Here is a 13269-nt window from a genome sequence, read left to right on the forward strand (position 1 = left end):
TGACTCCGCAATTATCATACGATATTTCGTCCGCTTGAAAGAAGGCTCATGGTTCTAAAGGAGAGAAAACGGAAGTTCAAGAGGAAAAACACGCCACCTTGCAAAATCATGGCCTTAGCAGTTCAAAAAGGCCCCTTTTGGTCTGAAAGATATTGAATTGCAATGTGGCTATGGCTATTTTGCGAAGCTTGGACATTTTTTTTTATATGCTTCAAAAACGGTGCTGATTTCCATTACAAGCAAAGCTTGAAATAACTAGTTCGGAGATGTTAAGTAACGACAATGGTTGCCTGTTATATTTTTGTGCCTAAAAATGGATAATGGTTCGAGCAAACCTTCATATGGTTTGATTTCTCATTCCAAAGCGCCATTTTCACGTTTTCGAACCTGTTTACCTACTCTCGTTAAAGTCCGTTCATTTTATCATGAGGGCTTAATTAGTCATTTTTTGCAATTTTTGATGGCTAGAGCCTAAGAAGACTATTTTGAAATCAGTTTTGACCCCTTGAGGTATTAGGTTGGGAAGAATTTGCTGTTGGTTTTAGATGAAAGTGATAATAATGAATTTGTTGTTTACACTCTACCATTAGGTGATGTCATTTTAGAAAGTCATATCACATTTTACAATCAAGTTGGCAATTGTGATGAATGTATTTTAAACACATGGTTGTGTTACTTCATGTGAATTTATTTACCAAGCTTCTTCCGATCTAAAAGATGATTAGTTCACAAAGTTGACTTATTTGATTAACAAGAACCACAACTATTTTGATTTTTAACATGAAAAATATTTACCTTACATTTACGAGCAATGTCTCACCACGTGACGAAATAAGGGCAAAAGTAATGCGCATTTCATTCTAAGAGTGCCACTACTTTCGAACTTGACAAATGAGTTTTCGTTGTCATGAAGATGAGTGAATTCCTATAACCTATCATCCAGTCCCTTGATAACAACCTCTTCATTATACGCGTATCAATTTTATTCCGAGCACTGACAATTCAGGCAATTGATGACAAATATAATATATGTTAGATCATATTCTCCATATTCTCATTTATCCTTCTTTCGAAAGCTGGCTAATAGAAGATCAGCCCACCATTCCACGAGTTCTAAAAGAGTCACGAACGAGATACCCAACCACAAAGACAAAGATCCTCCCAAGTTGTTGATAAATTGGCGCTCTGTCACTTTTGCCTCCTCATTGATTGAGATCATTTGAAAATTTTTGAAGTAGACATGAAGTCTGAGAACCTCTTTTTGTACCTAAAATAGTCAATAAATTCCAGTAAAGCTTGTAATGACGGCAGTTAATGTCAAATTACCAGGGATTGAAATTCGTCGCGAATCCATTGTTTCTCTTGGGAGCTTTGGGCGCCGTCAATCTTTATATTGTAGTTGTCCATCCATCGCGGAAGGAAGTTCTGAACATATGGAAACCAAAATTGATCAGAGGGGAAATTGGCAGAGGAAAAATCTTCAGCGTAATCTAGATTGGAACAAGACAATCGACAATTGGCGCACAGCTCGTCAACGTTTAGATTCTTTAGGCTATTGGCAATACATTCCATTTGGGTCTGATTGCCCAGGGAGCAAAAGCTGGTTCCAGGTTCCATAACAAGATCTCCTCGATCGTTCCAGGCTGAGAAAAAGCACCGGCATGTCTTAAAAGACATCTTGAATAAGCAACTTCTTCTGCACGCGGTCTGAGAGTATTGCACTTGAGTTCGATTTAAAAACTCTATGTCCTGCTCGTTGAACATGTCCCTTTCCATTGTTCCTGCATCCTCTAACCACTTGGAACGACAATTTGAGGGGTAAGGACTCTCCTTGCGGGTAATTCTGCCTCTAGACAAGCCCACAGAGAGTTCAGTTCCTGGTCGAACAAAGAAACCCTCTTCCAAGGGCAAAATTGGGTAAAAGGGTTTTTTGATGGCCACCCTGTATCCAACACTGGGACTCAATCCACCAAGTAGATATGACGTTGATTCCGTAAAAAGGTCGATAGTTAATCCAAAATCCGGTCCGGGTTGATCCACTCTCACTATGCCGTTCCAATTGAACATAAAACAATTGCCGTACTGGAATTGGTTTGTTACAGTAAAGTACGATTGGTCACACTCCTCATTGTTTATGCGGCAAGACAAGATATGCTTATCCAGATTTCCGTGTCCGATTCTTAAGCGAACGTCCAGAGGTAACGTAAGAAACAAGTCCGTGAATTGGTGCTTAGTGCTTGTCAAAGATCTATTTGATTGCAGGAAATCTTCTTCTATGGCTTTACAGGGTTGCGGCAAGGCTGATTGGCCAGGCGCAAAGTTCATCACGTAAGAGTATTGACACTGACCAAGGAGAAATAAACGGCACAACTTGTCCACCATTATAGTGTTATGCTCAGGGGCCTGGAATCAGATTTAGGAGAGAATGGGGGATTGTTACTGGTCGAAAGGGTTATTGCCTTACCTCAATATCTAGAGCCAGGTTACTGCAATCTACTTGATTTAGGTTGCAAATCCCTAAGGAGGGAAAGTCAACCGCATGGCTGTTTTCCACCTCTGTGGAAGTTATCACCGGATAAGAAAAGAATTCTTGACAGGTCTCGTACACAGAAAACAGGGTTGCCATGGTACCGGCCACCCACAGGATGGTCCAAAATATCCTCCGCCAGATCTCGCGGCCTTGCCGGATTTGAATTAAACCGTTCATTGAATTGGTCTCCCAATACCGGATTGAGGGTTGATGCAAACCCATGCCTAAACGGTTTAGAGCCCAGATTTGACGTACTTTGTCGAAAATCTTCAGAATCATCATTCCAGGAGACCACTTGCAATCATCTGAAACATTGCCGATTCACCATAATTTACAACATACCGTGCGAAAACAAAGAAACAAACGACGGCGTTTAATTGCAACCCTCTGGGTAAGAAATATTTCTTATTGGTAAATGTCGTTAGCGCACAAGATGGTTTTTGGTTACTTGCACCGTACTCCTACCTTATTAAGTGGTTGATTATCCATTGGTAACTGAGAATCAAGATTAAGAGCCACACTGATCAAATCCACTGTCCCAAATATTTGCCTTTCGCGATGCGGAAATTCACCCTCTGCAGCAAATTGATAGAGCAAACAACTTAAGCGCTCAACCCGGATTAAGATGTCCCTAGGCATGTGCCAATTTAAACAAAGAAAAGTAACGTGGTTAACAGATGATAATAATTTTAGCAACTACTTTTGTTCAAAGGTCTTATGATACTGGTCCAAGACTATCATTAATAATGGGCTTTTAAATCATGAAAGCCAAGGCTATTGGATGGAGCTGCCATTGACACTTTCCCAATACCACATTACCTTCAGACGTAATCATGTGTCAAACATTAATGGACGCCATTAATTCATTCTGTCTCAAGATACCTATCCACTCCATGTCTTTGTGAGTGTCCTAAAGAGAGCAAAACTAACATGTCTTCGATTATAATGATAATACTTAACAAAAGACGGTGGTTAAAAGTCTCATCAAGCTATCTTGCTAAAATCTTGAAATTGTACGAGAAAGAAAGAATGATACTTTTCTTTTTGTTGTAAAGAAAACATTCAAAAATAACGTGGGCGATTTTGGAGCTAAATCTGATCAAAAACTAGACTATTGACTCCCGTATAACTCAGTAACGTTGCTAAGAGATCACACCCCAACTTGTATTCCAATGCGAACTTGGTGTGCTCCTTTTGAAAATTGCAGTTCGCCATTTATAATTTCATATGAATAAGTTTTCAATTTGTGCTAACCATTCATAAATTGAAAACAAAACAGTTGTTCGGTAGGATTTTGTGAGCTAGAAAAATGTCAATGTGTTTGCATCAAAACTTAATAGGGCATTTCAACCACTGTGGAACGCTACTAGATTAACCGAGAAAATTGAACCAATTGGATTCATGCACGTTCATGGTTAAAGTACGAGTAATTTCATCGTTAGCTAAACCGATAACAATAAAGCTCTCCAAGAAATATGATTATCAGTAGGTGCGTTTGCGATATTTCTTTGGCTCTCATTTCACCCTTTTTGTCAATGTTTCTATATGTTATTGTCACTTTTTACTACTAATGACTGGACAATTATCATCCTGCCGCTAATTATATGTAGAGCTTCAATCAACCAAAGTTTCCGGGTGCATTTTTAACAGAAATATTTTGTTCATGTACGTAAGATTCACGTCAACCCACACCTTATTTTGTCAAGGTAATGTCAATTTTGGGTGTGTATGAAGAGAATGTCTAATTTTCAACCATGAAAACGTGTACTCCATAAAGACAGCATTCTTCAATTGTTTGTGTCCTCCATATTTGATTAACTTATGCTTAGCAATAAACATATGTCAGTTAACAAGGCTTATTCTGAAACTCTCGAATAAAAAAAGCGAACAAGAAGAATAAAGCCAATGGCTCTTATGGCTAATTTCATGGTAGTTAAAAGACCATCTTGAGATCATGGGCCACTGGTTTCTGACTTTTGACCAAATTTACGTGACGTCATTTGTTTTAAGATGTTACCAAGACCAAAGACGATTGCAAGTTGTGTCACTCATCAATATCCGAACCTAACACCCTCCACCACTCACAATGGTTCATTTTTAAAGTGTCGTTTTTTATAAGACTAAACTTGTAACTGAATTTCAACTAACTGAATTGTTATAATATGTTCAAGGCATGATTAAGAAGCCTGGGATTTAACTTTGTTCACTGCAAGTCATACACCTCAGATATTTGGGTGATTATAATTCAACTCTTTCTCATTGCTGAAGTGATCATTGTGCATTATATGGTTTGATTTTCACTGTATTTTTTAATAAATGGGACAGGCTATCAAACTGAGTATCCTTTGGTTTCTCCAAGAGAGTGTTTTCTTTTGAGCTTTCACTACGTTGTTAAAATCTGTATTTGAGACTATAAATATCTGGAAAAAAGACGTTTGCCTCTTTCATCTAATTTGGACTCGTCTTAAATTTGTTTTGGCAACATTTTTCCGACATGTCCAAATGGCATGTTATTTGTGGGTTATGCGTCCCAAAGTACATAATGTGATGTGGGTGACCGCTCCAGACAAGTAACAATGCTATAAACATAAATACCACACGATCTGATTCGGTGGCAAGGCTTTGGTTTCTCGACTGTTCATATTCCACTGAAAGGGGCAACACCTTGCATTTCGATCTACGTATCTTGAATTTTTCGTGGAAAATGACTTTTGGTTAATTCTTCAGACAAACTTCGTTGCTTGAATTTTGTATTTAGCTTTAAAAGCCGTCGTGGCTGAGTCCAGATACTTTTGTAAAATCCATGATGGAATGTTGTTGAAGCCGTTGTTCAGACCAATTCATATCTTTGTCTTCTAAGAAAGACAATTCCAATATCTTAACAAGCTTGTTCGCCAAAACAGGTTCAGAAAAGATTCCATGTTCATTCCATGTGACTGATTAGCAAAGCAGAAGCTGGATTGAAGATTCTACCGAGAGTTGTCATTCTCAGATTTCCTGCTTCTTATTTAGACTGACCAGTCACCAAAATTGGCCGTTGATTAACGTGGATTCATCTTCTTCGTGCCATTTCATCCAACGATCCACCACAATAATACCTTGTTCTCCTCGCATTCAGTGCCAATTGCATCTTTCTCACGAATTTTTAATGATTTTGATCCAAATTTAATGACACTATTTATTCGTTATTCANGTGCCAATTGCATCTTCCTCACGATTTTTTTATGATTTTGATCGAAATTTAATGACACTATTTATTCGTTATTCACCGTTATTAGTTTTCTTGACATTTTACCTCTAGATGGCGCCCTAGCATAGGCAAAAATAAGGGACGCATTATTTTGATTTTGCTGGTGCATAGAAACTTTAGTTATCAGACTCTATCTAAAGTGGAATTTTAATTCGGCTGGAGCCTGATTATTTAATACAATGGGATTTTTTAATCTTAGAGTAGACCTGGTTAGTCTCAAAGTAAGGTCAAAAAACGCCTAAAACATTGAAAGTTGTGATTGAAACGTAGAGTACATGTGCATATTTTATTGTAATATTGTGATGCGATCCCTCAATAACTCCATTTAGCGCGCTCTAGCTCGTTAAGGGTTCAGTGTTCTTTGGCAACCTTCTTCCGAGCCATGACTCCATTTTTTCCCCAATTCTGAAGACATCATTGAGGAAGTGTTTACATCAACAGCCCTTCGATGTACTTATCCGACGTTCTATAATGCTCATCACAAGACTAAACCAATGTGAGATCTCTATCGGGCTCTTCGATACATATTCAAGTGGCTCAGGTTTTTCTAACCGTTCGGAGCCTCGTCAAAATCCTTATCACTACTCCACCGATTCCGCTCGACTCATCGTTTATGTAGAGCGCTCTAAGCAAAGCCTACTCATTCCATAGTCTCGTCACCTTATGCAAAGAAGTAGTGGCCAATCTCAATTACTATCCAAAGAACTCTACTCGAATGAGCGTGTGGAGTGCAATGGCGTATCCAATGTTTTTGGCAAGAACCCCCGTTTGTTGCCAAGGAGTGACTTGGCTGCTTCCAATGGCGACACTTTTTTTTAATGCGGGCAACACCAACCATCACCATTACTACTACCACTACCACCCTCGAAGCCATCATATCTTTTGGGGAAGATTCGGTGCGTGTATGTACCGTGTTTGTCACGAGGGGTTTTGAATTCGGAGCGGGAAAGACTTCTCAGTTGCAATTTGGCTCTCGAGTGGGTGACTTGTCCCATCCATACTCTTTTTAATACATTGCTGTGAGTTATTCAGTCAGTGACCCTAAGGAGAACCTCCCCTCTCGTTGAACTCAATCTTTGAGGGCATTAACATTCATCAAGATGAAGGTATGCGTGATGTGGGAAATACAGCTTGACGTCCAACTTTGGTTGGTGCACAAAAAGGGTAGGGATGGAGGTTTAATTGAGATATCGTGAATGTCCAGCTCGGGTCACTTACCTCATTTATAAGAGTTAATGTGTCCATGTTTTTTTGTAGGGTGTGCTATTCTTGTTACTACTGAGCTCGAGTTGCCTTCAGGTGTGGGCTGGATTCAATTCCTACAGCTTTCAAAAGGTAAGCGTTTCGAAACGTTAAAAAAACCGCACAATTCTAACACTTTGCGGCTATGGGCAAAAACAGTTACAAATAGGGATTTTTTCTGATATGTACTTTTCATTCTTAGGGACAGACCTCTTGATTCTTAGATCCCTTTTAAGAAAAAAAATTTAGAAACAACATTTTTTAACCCCAAATTCATTTTTATTCAAAACCATGGTTTTAGTTTTCCAAAGAGTCACTGTGTTGATAGGAATAAAAGGCCGATTATTTTCACCCATTCATAATATTTGTGACCAAAGACCTGAGCTCTGTTGAAGTAAAATGGGTATTATTTTAGGTATATTTCGACATTTTGATGTAGACCAGAATGGGCTTACAACCATTACTTTTTGCTCTCTTCATAATTTCCAGAAATCAGTGCTAATCGTAGGAAGTTTTTGGTTGGCAAAGAGCATTTGATAAAACTACCACTTTTTAACAATTGTTTCGTTGTTGGTCAAGATAAAAGTCTAGAAGAAACTTGATTCATTTCCTCTTCTTCTAAAGGAAAGAAAACATTTGAAGCCCTAACAACCAGATGGATTGGTTTGAAAAAGGGATCAAAACTTGAACAACTAGAGCATTTTCTATAGTCTTAAAGGGTGTTGTCTCTTGGATCCATAATTTTTATGTAAATTACCTTTGAATGTTGAAAAGCGAACAAAACGATTTTGAGGATTCGAGACGACAGACCAGGCCATAACCAGGCTTATTGGCTGGGCTTAATGACCTCTCATGACCTAAATATGGAAATGTGTACTTTAGATGGCAGGAACTCCTTTTAGTTTAGAAGTTATTGGTTAAGGTAGCAAACGATTGATATACTCTATAAACAATAAAAGAAAGAATGTTCAGCTTGTATGTCTTCTATGTTACTTTTGGGAATGTCATGAAATCATTACAAAACCGATTGCTCTCATGGGAGATTAGTTTTAAAAAGATACCGCCACGGATTTATACTCTATTTAGGAAATGAAGCAATCACGCTCAACCATGATCTCACCTAATTTGAACTATTCAATGTAAACGCCATTCCCAGGCGGTTTTTTCGTCATTATGAAGATGTAGAAAAAGCTCATACCCAATGTACAGCGCTAGAAAACTAGCTCAAAATATATTATCGGATGCATTAAGGGAGGATTTCCTACAGTCCTGGTTCAGAGGTTCAGAAGGCCACTTCTAGCATTTCAATGTAATGGGTAAAACTAACCCAAAATGTCGCTTGATTATCCATCAAAAAGAAATGCTTTAAGCGAACAATACATCGGAAATGAGTTGCACACTTGCGAAAAAAATGAAGTTTACGCTTCTCCGGCTTCTTTCAAATTTGTTCAAAGCGACATCAATATGACATCAAAGAGGTGCTAAGGAAAGAAGCTCCAAAAAGTAGAAATTATGTCTTCCAAAAGTGTACTTTATCTTAGCAAACCAAGAATCGAGAGGTCTGTCCTTTTTTTCAATTCACCGATGGCGTTTTTGTGTCACAGAAGAATCAAATCCATTTGTCCTCGATGAAGCTTCTTTTCGTTGAGACGTATTTTGAACAAAAGCACTCAAGTCCAATTGTCAGGGCTTAACTGTTTTTGTTTACTGAATGCCATGACATCAAGGAAAATGACGCTTATTGACTTCTTAAGCTCGTTTATTAATGGGCTCTTAGCTTTGATGAGAAAGACAATGAGTATTAAGTTCCATTCGGGCGATGGTCCAGTTTGGTTAATTTAGCCTGCAATTATCTTTTTCCCTTTGCACTGAAAATAATGCATTTCCATAGAATCGAAGGGCAATCTAAATGCTGTCCAAATATACTTTCAAATCTTTTTTTAAAGCAAAATCGGTTTTTGAAAGGGCGTGGGTTCATATCCCGCCCCTCCAGAAACAACATCCTAATTGAATGTGTTCAATGCCAATTTCTCGAAGCATGGTGCATGCTATTCTCTCTCATTGTAATTAGTGTGCATTTAAAATCAGATTTGCATTGGGATGCTACGTGAATGTACTACAAGGTAAAACATGGTTGAACGGAGTTGTGAAAAAATGAGCTCATTGCATACCAACCCTTATTTCGATCTGTTCGTCCGGCATTCAAGGGATGCAGTTCTAAATTCACTCGAATGGATTCCTTTCATTCATGAAAGGCTGATGGAGAGAAAGACAGAGAAATAATTAGTGTATCGGCCAGAGCCTGCATGGATTTTCTTCTGGCATCCCGCATCCCAGTAGGAGTGCCAAATCATCTCCAATCTTTTTGCACCTCACCATCCGCCTCTGGACCTCATAAGCCACTTGGCTAATGAAGACACTTGAGATAGACTGACGACCACCACAAATCGAAGATTAAAACATCAGCCGGCATGGTTGGCAGCGATGGTTTGAAGCGAGCAACCAACGGAAGGGAAGAAATGGCGGCATCATGCGGATTTCTCTCTTGGTAGCCAATTTGCCGTGGCCCTTGCTTACGAAGATGTTAGTTAGTGTCCCGTGTCTTTTTTTGTGATGAGATACTTGCGGTCAGAATCGATTAGGAATTGCAGTTGATAGTGGTCCATGTCTCATTTCCGTCTTAGTGAATTGGTTCTTCGACACTATTGAATGGTCGACGATCTAAGTGACGTTCGGATTCCACATTTAGATTAGCGGTATATTAACATGAGACCGCACACGAGTTTCCAAATCTAATTTCCTGTTCCTTGAATACCTGATATATGGTTTTGAATATAAGGGCTATCAAATAGACCACACCTAAAAAGTTGCTTTCGAGAGTGGGAAACCATATTTCCGAGCGGAAATCGAATATTCGTACACCCAACCAAGAATAACATTTCCAAAAGTAGCAAAACGAGTTCGATGGCCAGGCAATATGTTCTTTTTTCATCTCAGAAATACAGCAATTAAAACCAGTTATTGCATTAGTGAGAAAACTATTTCCCACTAGAATGTATGTACATGATCATGACCAGAATCCAAATTACAATACCAAAAGTGTTTGACCACAGGCAAGTGGTTTGAACATAAAAATACTTCCATATTAGGAGGAAAAAACAATCCCAGGATGAGTTCGCATTCAATAACACAAACCTGAATTCAATTAGATTGTTTTCATCAAATTCCAAATGGAGGTTACAAGTAAACGCTAATTTAAAAGCAGGAGCCACGTTCCCTCCCCAAAATCCGAACCTGATAGGTTAAATATCGGCCCCTGAGGATTAACGCCAAAAGTGGCTTTAGTTGATGATACCCAGAGACATTCCACCAAATCAGCTGAATGACTCGTCAATTCCATCCATAGACCCAATAGCGGCGGGTTATGTTATAACGCGTTCCGACAGGATCATCCGAACTGAAACGGATCGCATATCCCCATAGGTTTTTAAGTCTCTAATTTGTCATCCCTTTTACCCATTCGGATATGGCTCATTAGAGCTCACCCTTTCTTTGGATGGACCCCTTCGGATTACGAGTGATCGGAGGGTGCTATTGGGTCTGCGACCCTTGAATCATGCCTCAAGGAACATCTCGGACTGGTCACGCTTCATTCCATCCAGTTAGACTGACAGTTTTGCTTTGGGATCCTCATCAATATTAAGCATGGTCGATCAGTCGCTCAATAGGTCGCTGAGACCCCTTTACTTCACGCTCCTTCAAGCCCACTTGAGCGGCAAACTTGTTGCTTAAAGATATTGTTGACTGGAGTCGACAAACCGTATTATGAAACCTCAGGGTGTCCTCCGCTTGATTCAGGTTAAAACGGTAACTTATGCAAATGAGAGTGAGACGAATGCCAGCTAAAAAGTCGAAATTGGCGGATTCGACAGTCATATTCCAGGTTTTTTTTTTGGATCGTTTCATTAAAAGATGATGGTTGTGGCATGACGTGGTTTGATAAAAAAAGGTGGTCAAATGGACGAAGCCAAAACAATTATTCAAACCCTATTACAAACATGACGGCTGTCGAGGGTCGATTTAAATGTAAATTTATGTTTCAGGCAAGAAATGTCACGACCTGCTTCTCGGCTTGAGTTGTCAGTTCCAGACACATGGCGTTATTAACATTAGTCACACCAGCCTAATAAGAATTACGTGCAGGAACAACTGTGAGACATGTTACTTGTGGGCAGACCAGGGAGATGATTGTTGTCGTTTTGACCCTCGAGCATCGACCTAATGGTTGTAGATAGGGGCTTCTAATGAGTCTATTTGGTGTACGATCTTGACACTGACCTTTTGAAGAAGGGTTGGGAAAAGGTGATTGCCTAAATGGTTGTGAGTACGATGCTCGGGCAAAGTTTCGTGTACTCGTACCCTTACACTTCAGAGAAGAGAGGGGTTTTTAATATCAAATTTTGACCCACTGAACTTCCTTGCTCTGTGTCAAACTCGGAACTCAAATCAACCTCAGCTTTGTAGCCATGGTACTGCAAGTTTCCACAAGGGCTATTTCACATTCAATATCAATATACATGTAGTGTATTGGGAGTTTGTGAACTAGAAATTTTCCAAAGATAGGTAGATACCAAAAGCTCAAGACAAATATCGAGCATTGATATTCACTGCGGAACAATGCCGTGGTTTGACTTCCCGTCCGTTCAAAGGAATGTTTTGCTCCAGTAACAAACACCCAGATGCTCAATGCGATTTGGCGAGTGGATAACTGCCAAAATAGGATCTATCTCAATCATCAGCCCACGAGGGAATCCAGCTCAAGAATCACTCGTGAGTGTCAATTATTTGGCAAAAGGCTCTCATGCAATCTTTCAAACTGGTGTGAACTGACCTGAGGGTCCGGTTATGCTTCATTGTGCAACAACGAATCTTACACCCTTGGGCCTGCAAACAATTGCCTGACATAAAAGTCACCTTAACTGTCACAGCCTTAGATTTATGGCTCCGTGACATTGAGTGTTGCCATTCTTGGTTGTTATACCTCATAGGTTCTAGTTCGGTGTTAGTCCGATTACCCAACGTCCTTCAGACGCTGACCACGTATTATCTTTAATTGAAGCGAGAAAGTTATCGATTAGGTGTTTTGAGGTCATCACAACTGAAATCGCCAGTTTCGATTGGGCCAAGCAATACGGAAGGACATGAGCATTATTATTGCCATCATTTAGGCATGAATAGTGCCCTTTGGTACACACTATCTGCTTAGATTGATTGGTTCCGACCTAGCAATTACGCTTCGTTTTCCCAATCGCTTTGCACAGACAAGTAAGTACGTACGCATGTACTCCGCTCACTCATTCTCCATTCAAGGCAAAATCAATCGAGAATGCCAATTTTTACGACTGGTATTATGTTCATTCATGCTCGATCAATTCCGAACAACCTAACATATTGAGGTCATCGTTTAATCAACTGTCTGGTCGAGTCCATCCAAAGCCATAACATGTTGAAGTGCGTCTGTCAGCAGATCCGAAACCATGATGAAATGTTAGTACATTTGGTTAGTGGATTAGCTGACAAGATGCGTCGAGCTGATTGAATTATTTATCGTCTACTATAGTGAAGCCTTCTTATGTGGATGAGGAGCTGAATGGATGGCACAGTTTATTGTGGTTGCCCACAGCCGTTGACTCGTACAATCTTCCTTTAAACCATTCAAGAACCGTATTGTACCTCCGTTTGAGCTGAACAAGCTGGTGATTTGAACGATGCGAAACGCTGATCCTGTCAGAACTGATCTCGCCAATATCACGGTGTCATCCTGGACTTCTTACTTGAAAATCTCGTCAATACATGGAAGGTAGTTAGGTCCATGAGAAGCGGCTTTTTTTGTTATAACTTAATGGACAATCAAAAAAAAACGATCGACCTGTGATTGCTGCTTGGCCGTACAGCAGAAACGATCGACCTGTGATTGCTGGTAGTATCCCTTCCTGGAATTAAAAATCATGATCGGGATTAGCTTGAAGAAGAAATATTCGACCAATTTTAATATTATCTTAGATATTCCATTAGAAGCTCATGGTTGATGTAGTTGAATGAAAGAACACCAGGGCTAATAATCAGTTCAATAAAATAAATCTTTCACTGGAAGACGCAAAGTAAGAGGTGGAAGCTCCATGGATAAGAAGTCCTATGATTTGTGTTTTTTTTATGTGGGGTCGACCCGATGATGTCATGAGCTTTG

The 13269-nt window shown here is 39.6% G+C and overlaps 2 protein-coding genes across 4 annotated transcripts in view; one reads left to right on the forward strand and one right to left on the reverse strand.

The window, feature by feature from the left end:
* Nucleotides 1-954: 954 nt before the first annotated feature.
* Nucleotides 955-3707, reverse strand: LOC131883393 (FMRFamide-activated amiloride-sensitive sodium channel-like). 3 transcript variants are annotated; one of them, XM_059230856.1, is made up of 5 exons: nt 2996-3707; nt 2465-2835; nt 1566-2403; nt 1327-1490; nt 955-1267 (listed from the first exon to the last, which is right to left on the reverse strand). In XM_059230856.1, the coding sequence occupies exons 2-5, from the start codon at nt 2810-2812 to the stop codon at nt 1055-1057; spliced, it is 1563 nt and encodes a 520-aa protein (XP_059086839.1). In that variant the 5' UTR covers nt 2813-2835; nt 2996-3707; the 3' UTR covers nt 955-1054. The 3 variants fall into 3 exon arrangements, with proteins under 3 accessions (XP_059086839.1, XP_059086837.1, XP_059086838.1); XM_059230854.1 differs by having other exon boundaries at nt 956-1267; nt 1327-2403; nt 2996-3706; XM_059230855.1 differs by lacking the exon at nt 2996-3707 and having other exon boundaries at nt 956-1267; nt 1327-2403; nt 2465-2912.
* Nucleotides 3708-6627: 2920 nt separating this feature from the next.
* Nucleotides 6628-13269, forward strand: part of LOC131883991 (cuticle protein-like) — a 26813-nt gene continuing 20171 nt past the window's right edge. The window contains exons 1-2 of the mRNA XM_059231609.1: nt 6628-6886; nt 7038-7115. Coding sequence (XP_059087592.1) covers nt 6881-6886; nt 7038-7115 — 84 coding nt within the window. The 5' untranslated portion in view covers nt 6628-6880. The remainder of the gene's footprint in view (nt 6887-7037; nt 7116-13269) is intronic.

The sequence above is a fragment of the Tigriopus californicus genome, chromosome 7, assembly GCF_007210705.1.
Source record: "Tigriopus californicus strain San Diego chromosome 7, Tcal_SD_v2.1, whole genome shotgun sequence".
Classification (NCBI taxonomy): Eukaryota; Metazoa; Arthropoda; class Copepoda; order Harpacticoida; family Harpacticidae; genus Tigriopus; species Tigriopus californicus.

Excerpts from the sequence above, each read along its gene's own strand:
- LOC131883393 (XM_059230854.1), bottom strand. The coding sequence starts at position 2,812 with ATGATGATTCTGAAGATTTTCGACAAAGTACGTCAAATCTGGGCTCTA. Across the intron at positions 2,404-2,464 it reads ACCTGGCTCTAGATATTGAG|GCCCCTGAGCATAACACTAT; the intron begins GTAAGGCAATAA and ends ATCTGATTCCAG. Across the intron at positions 1,268-1,326 it reads GCGACGAATTTCAATCCCTG|GTACAAAAAGAGGTTCTCAG; the intron begins GTAATTTGACAT and ends TGACTATTTTAG.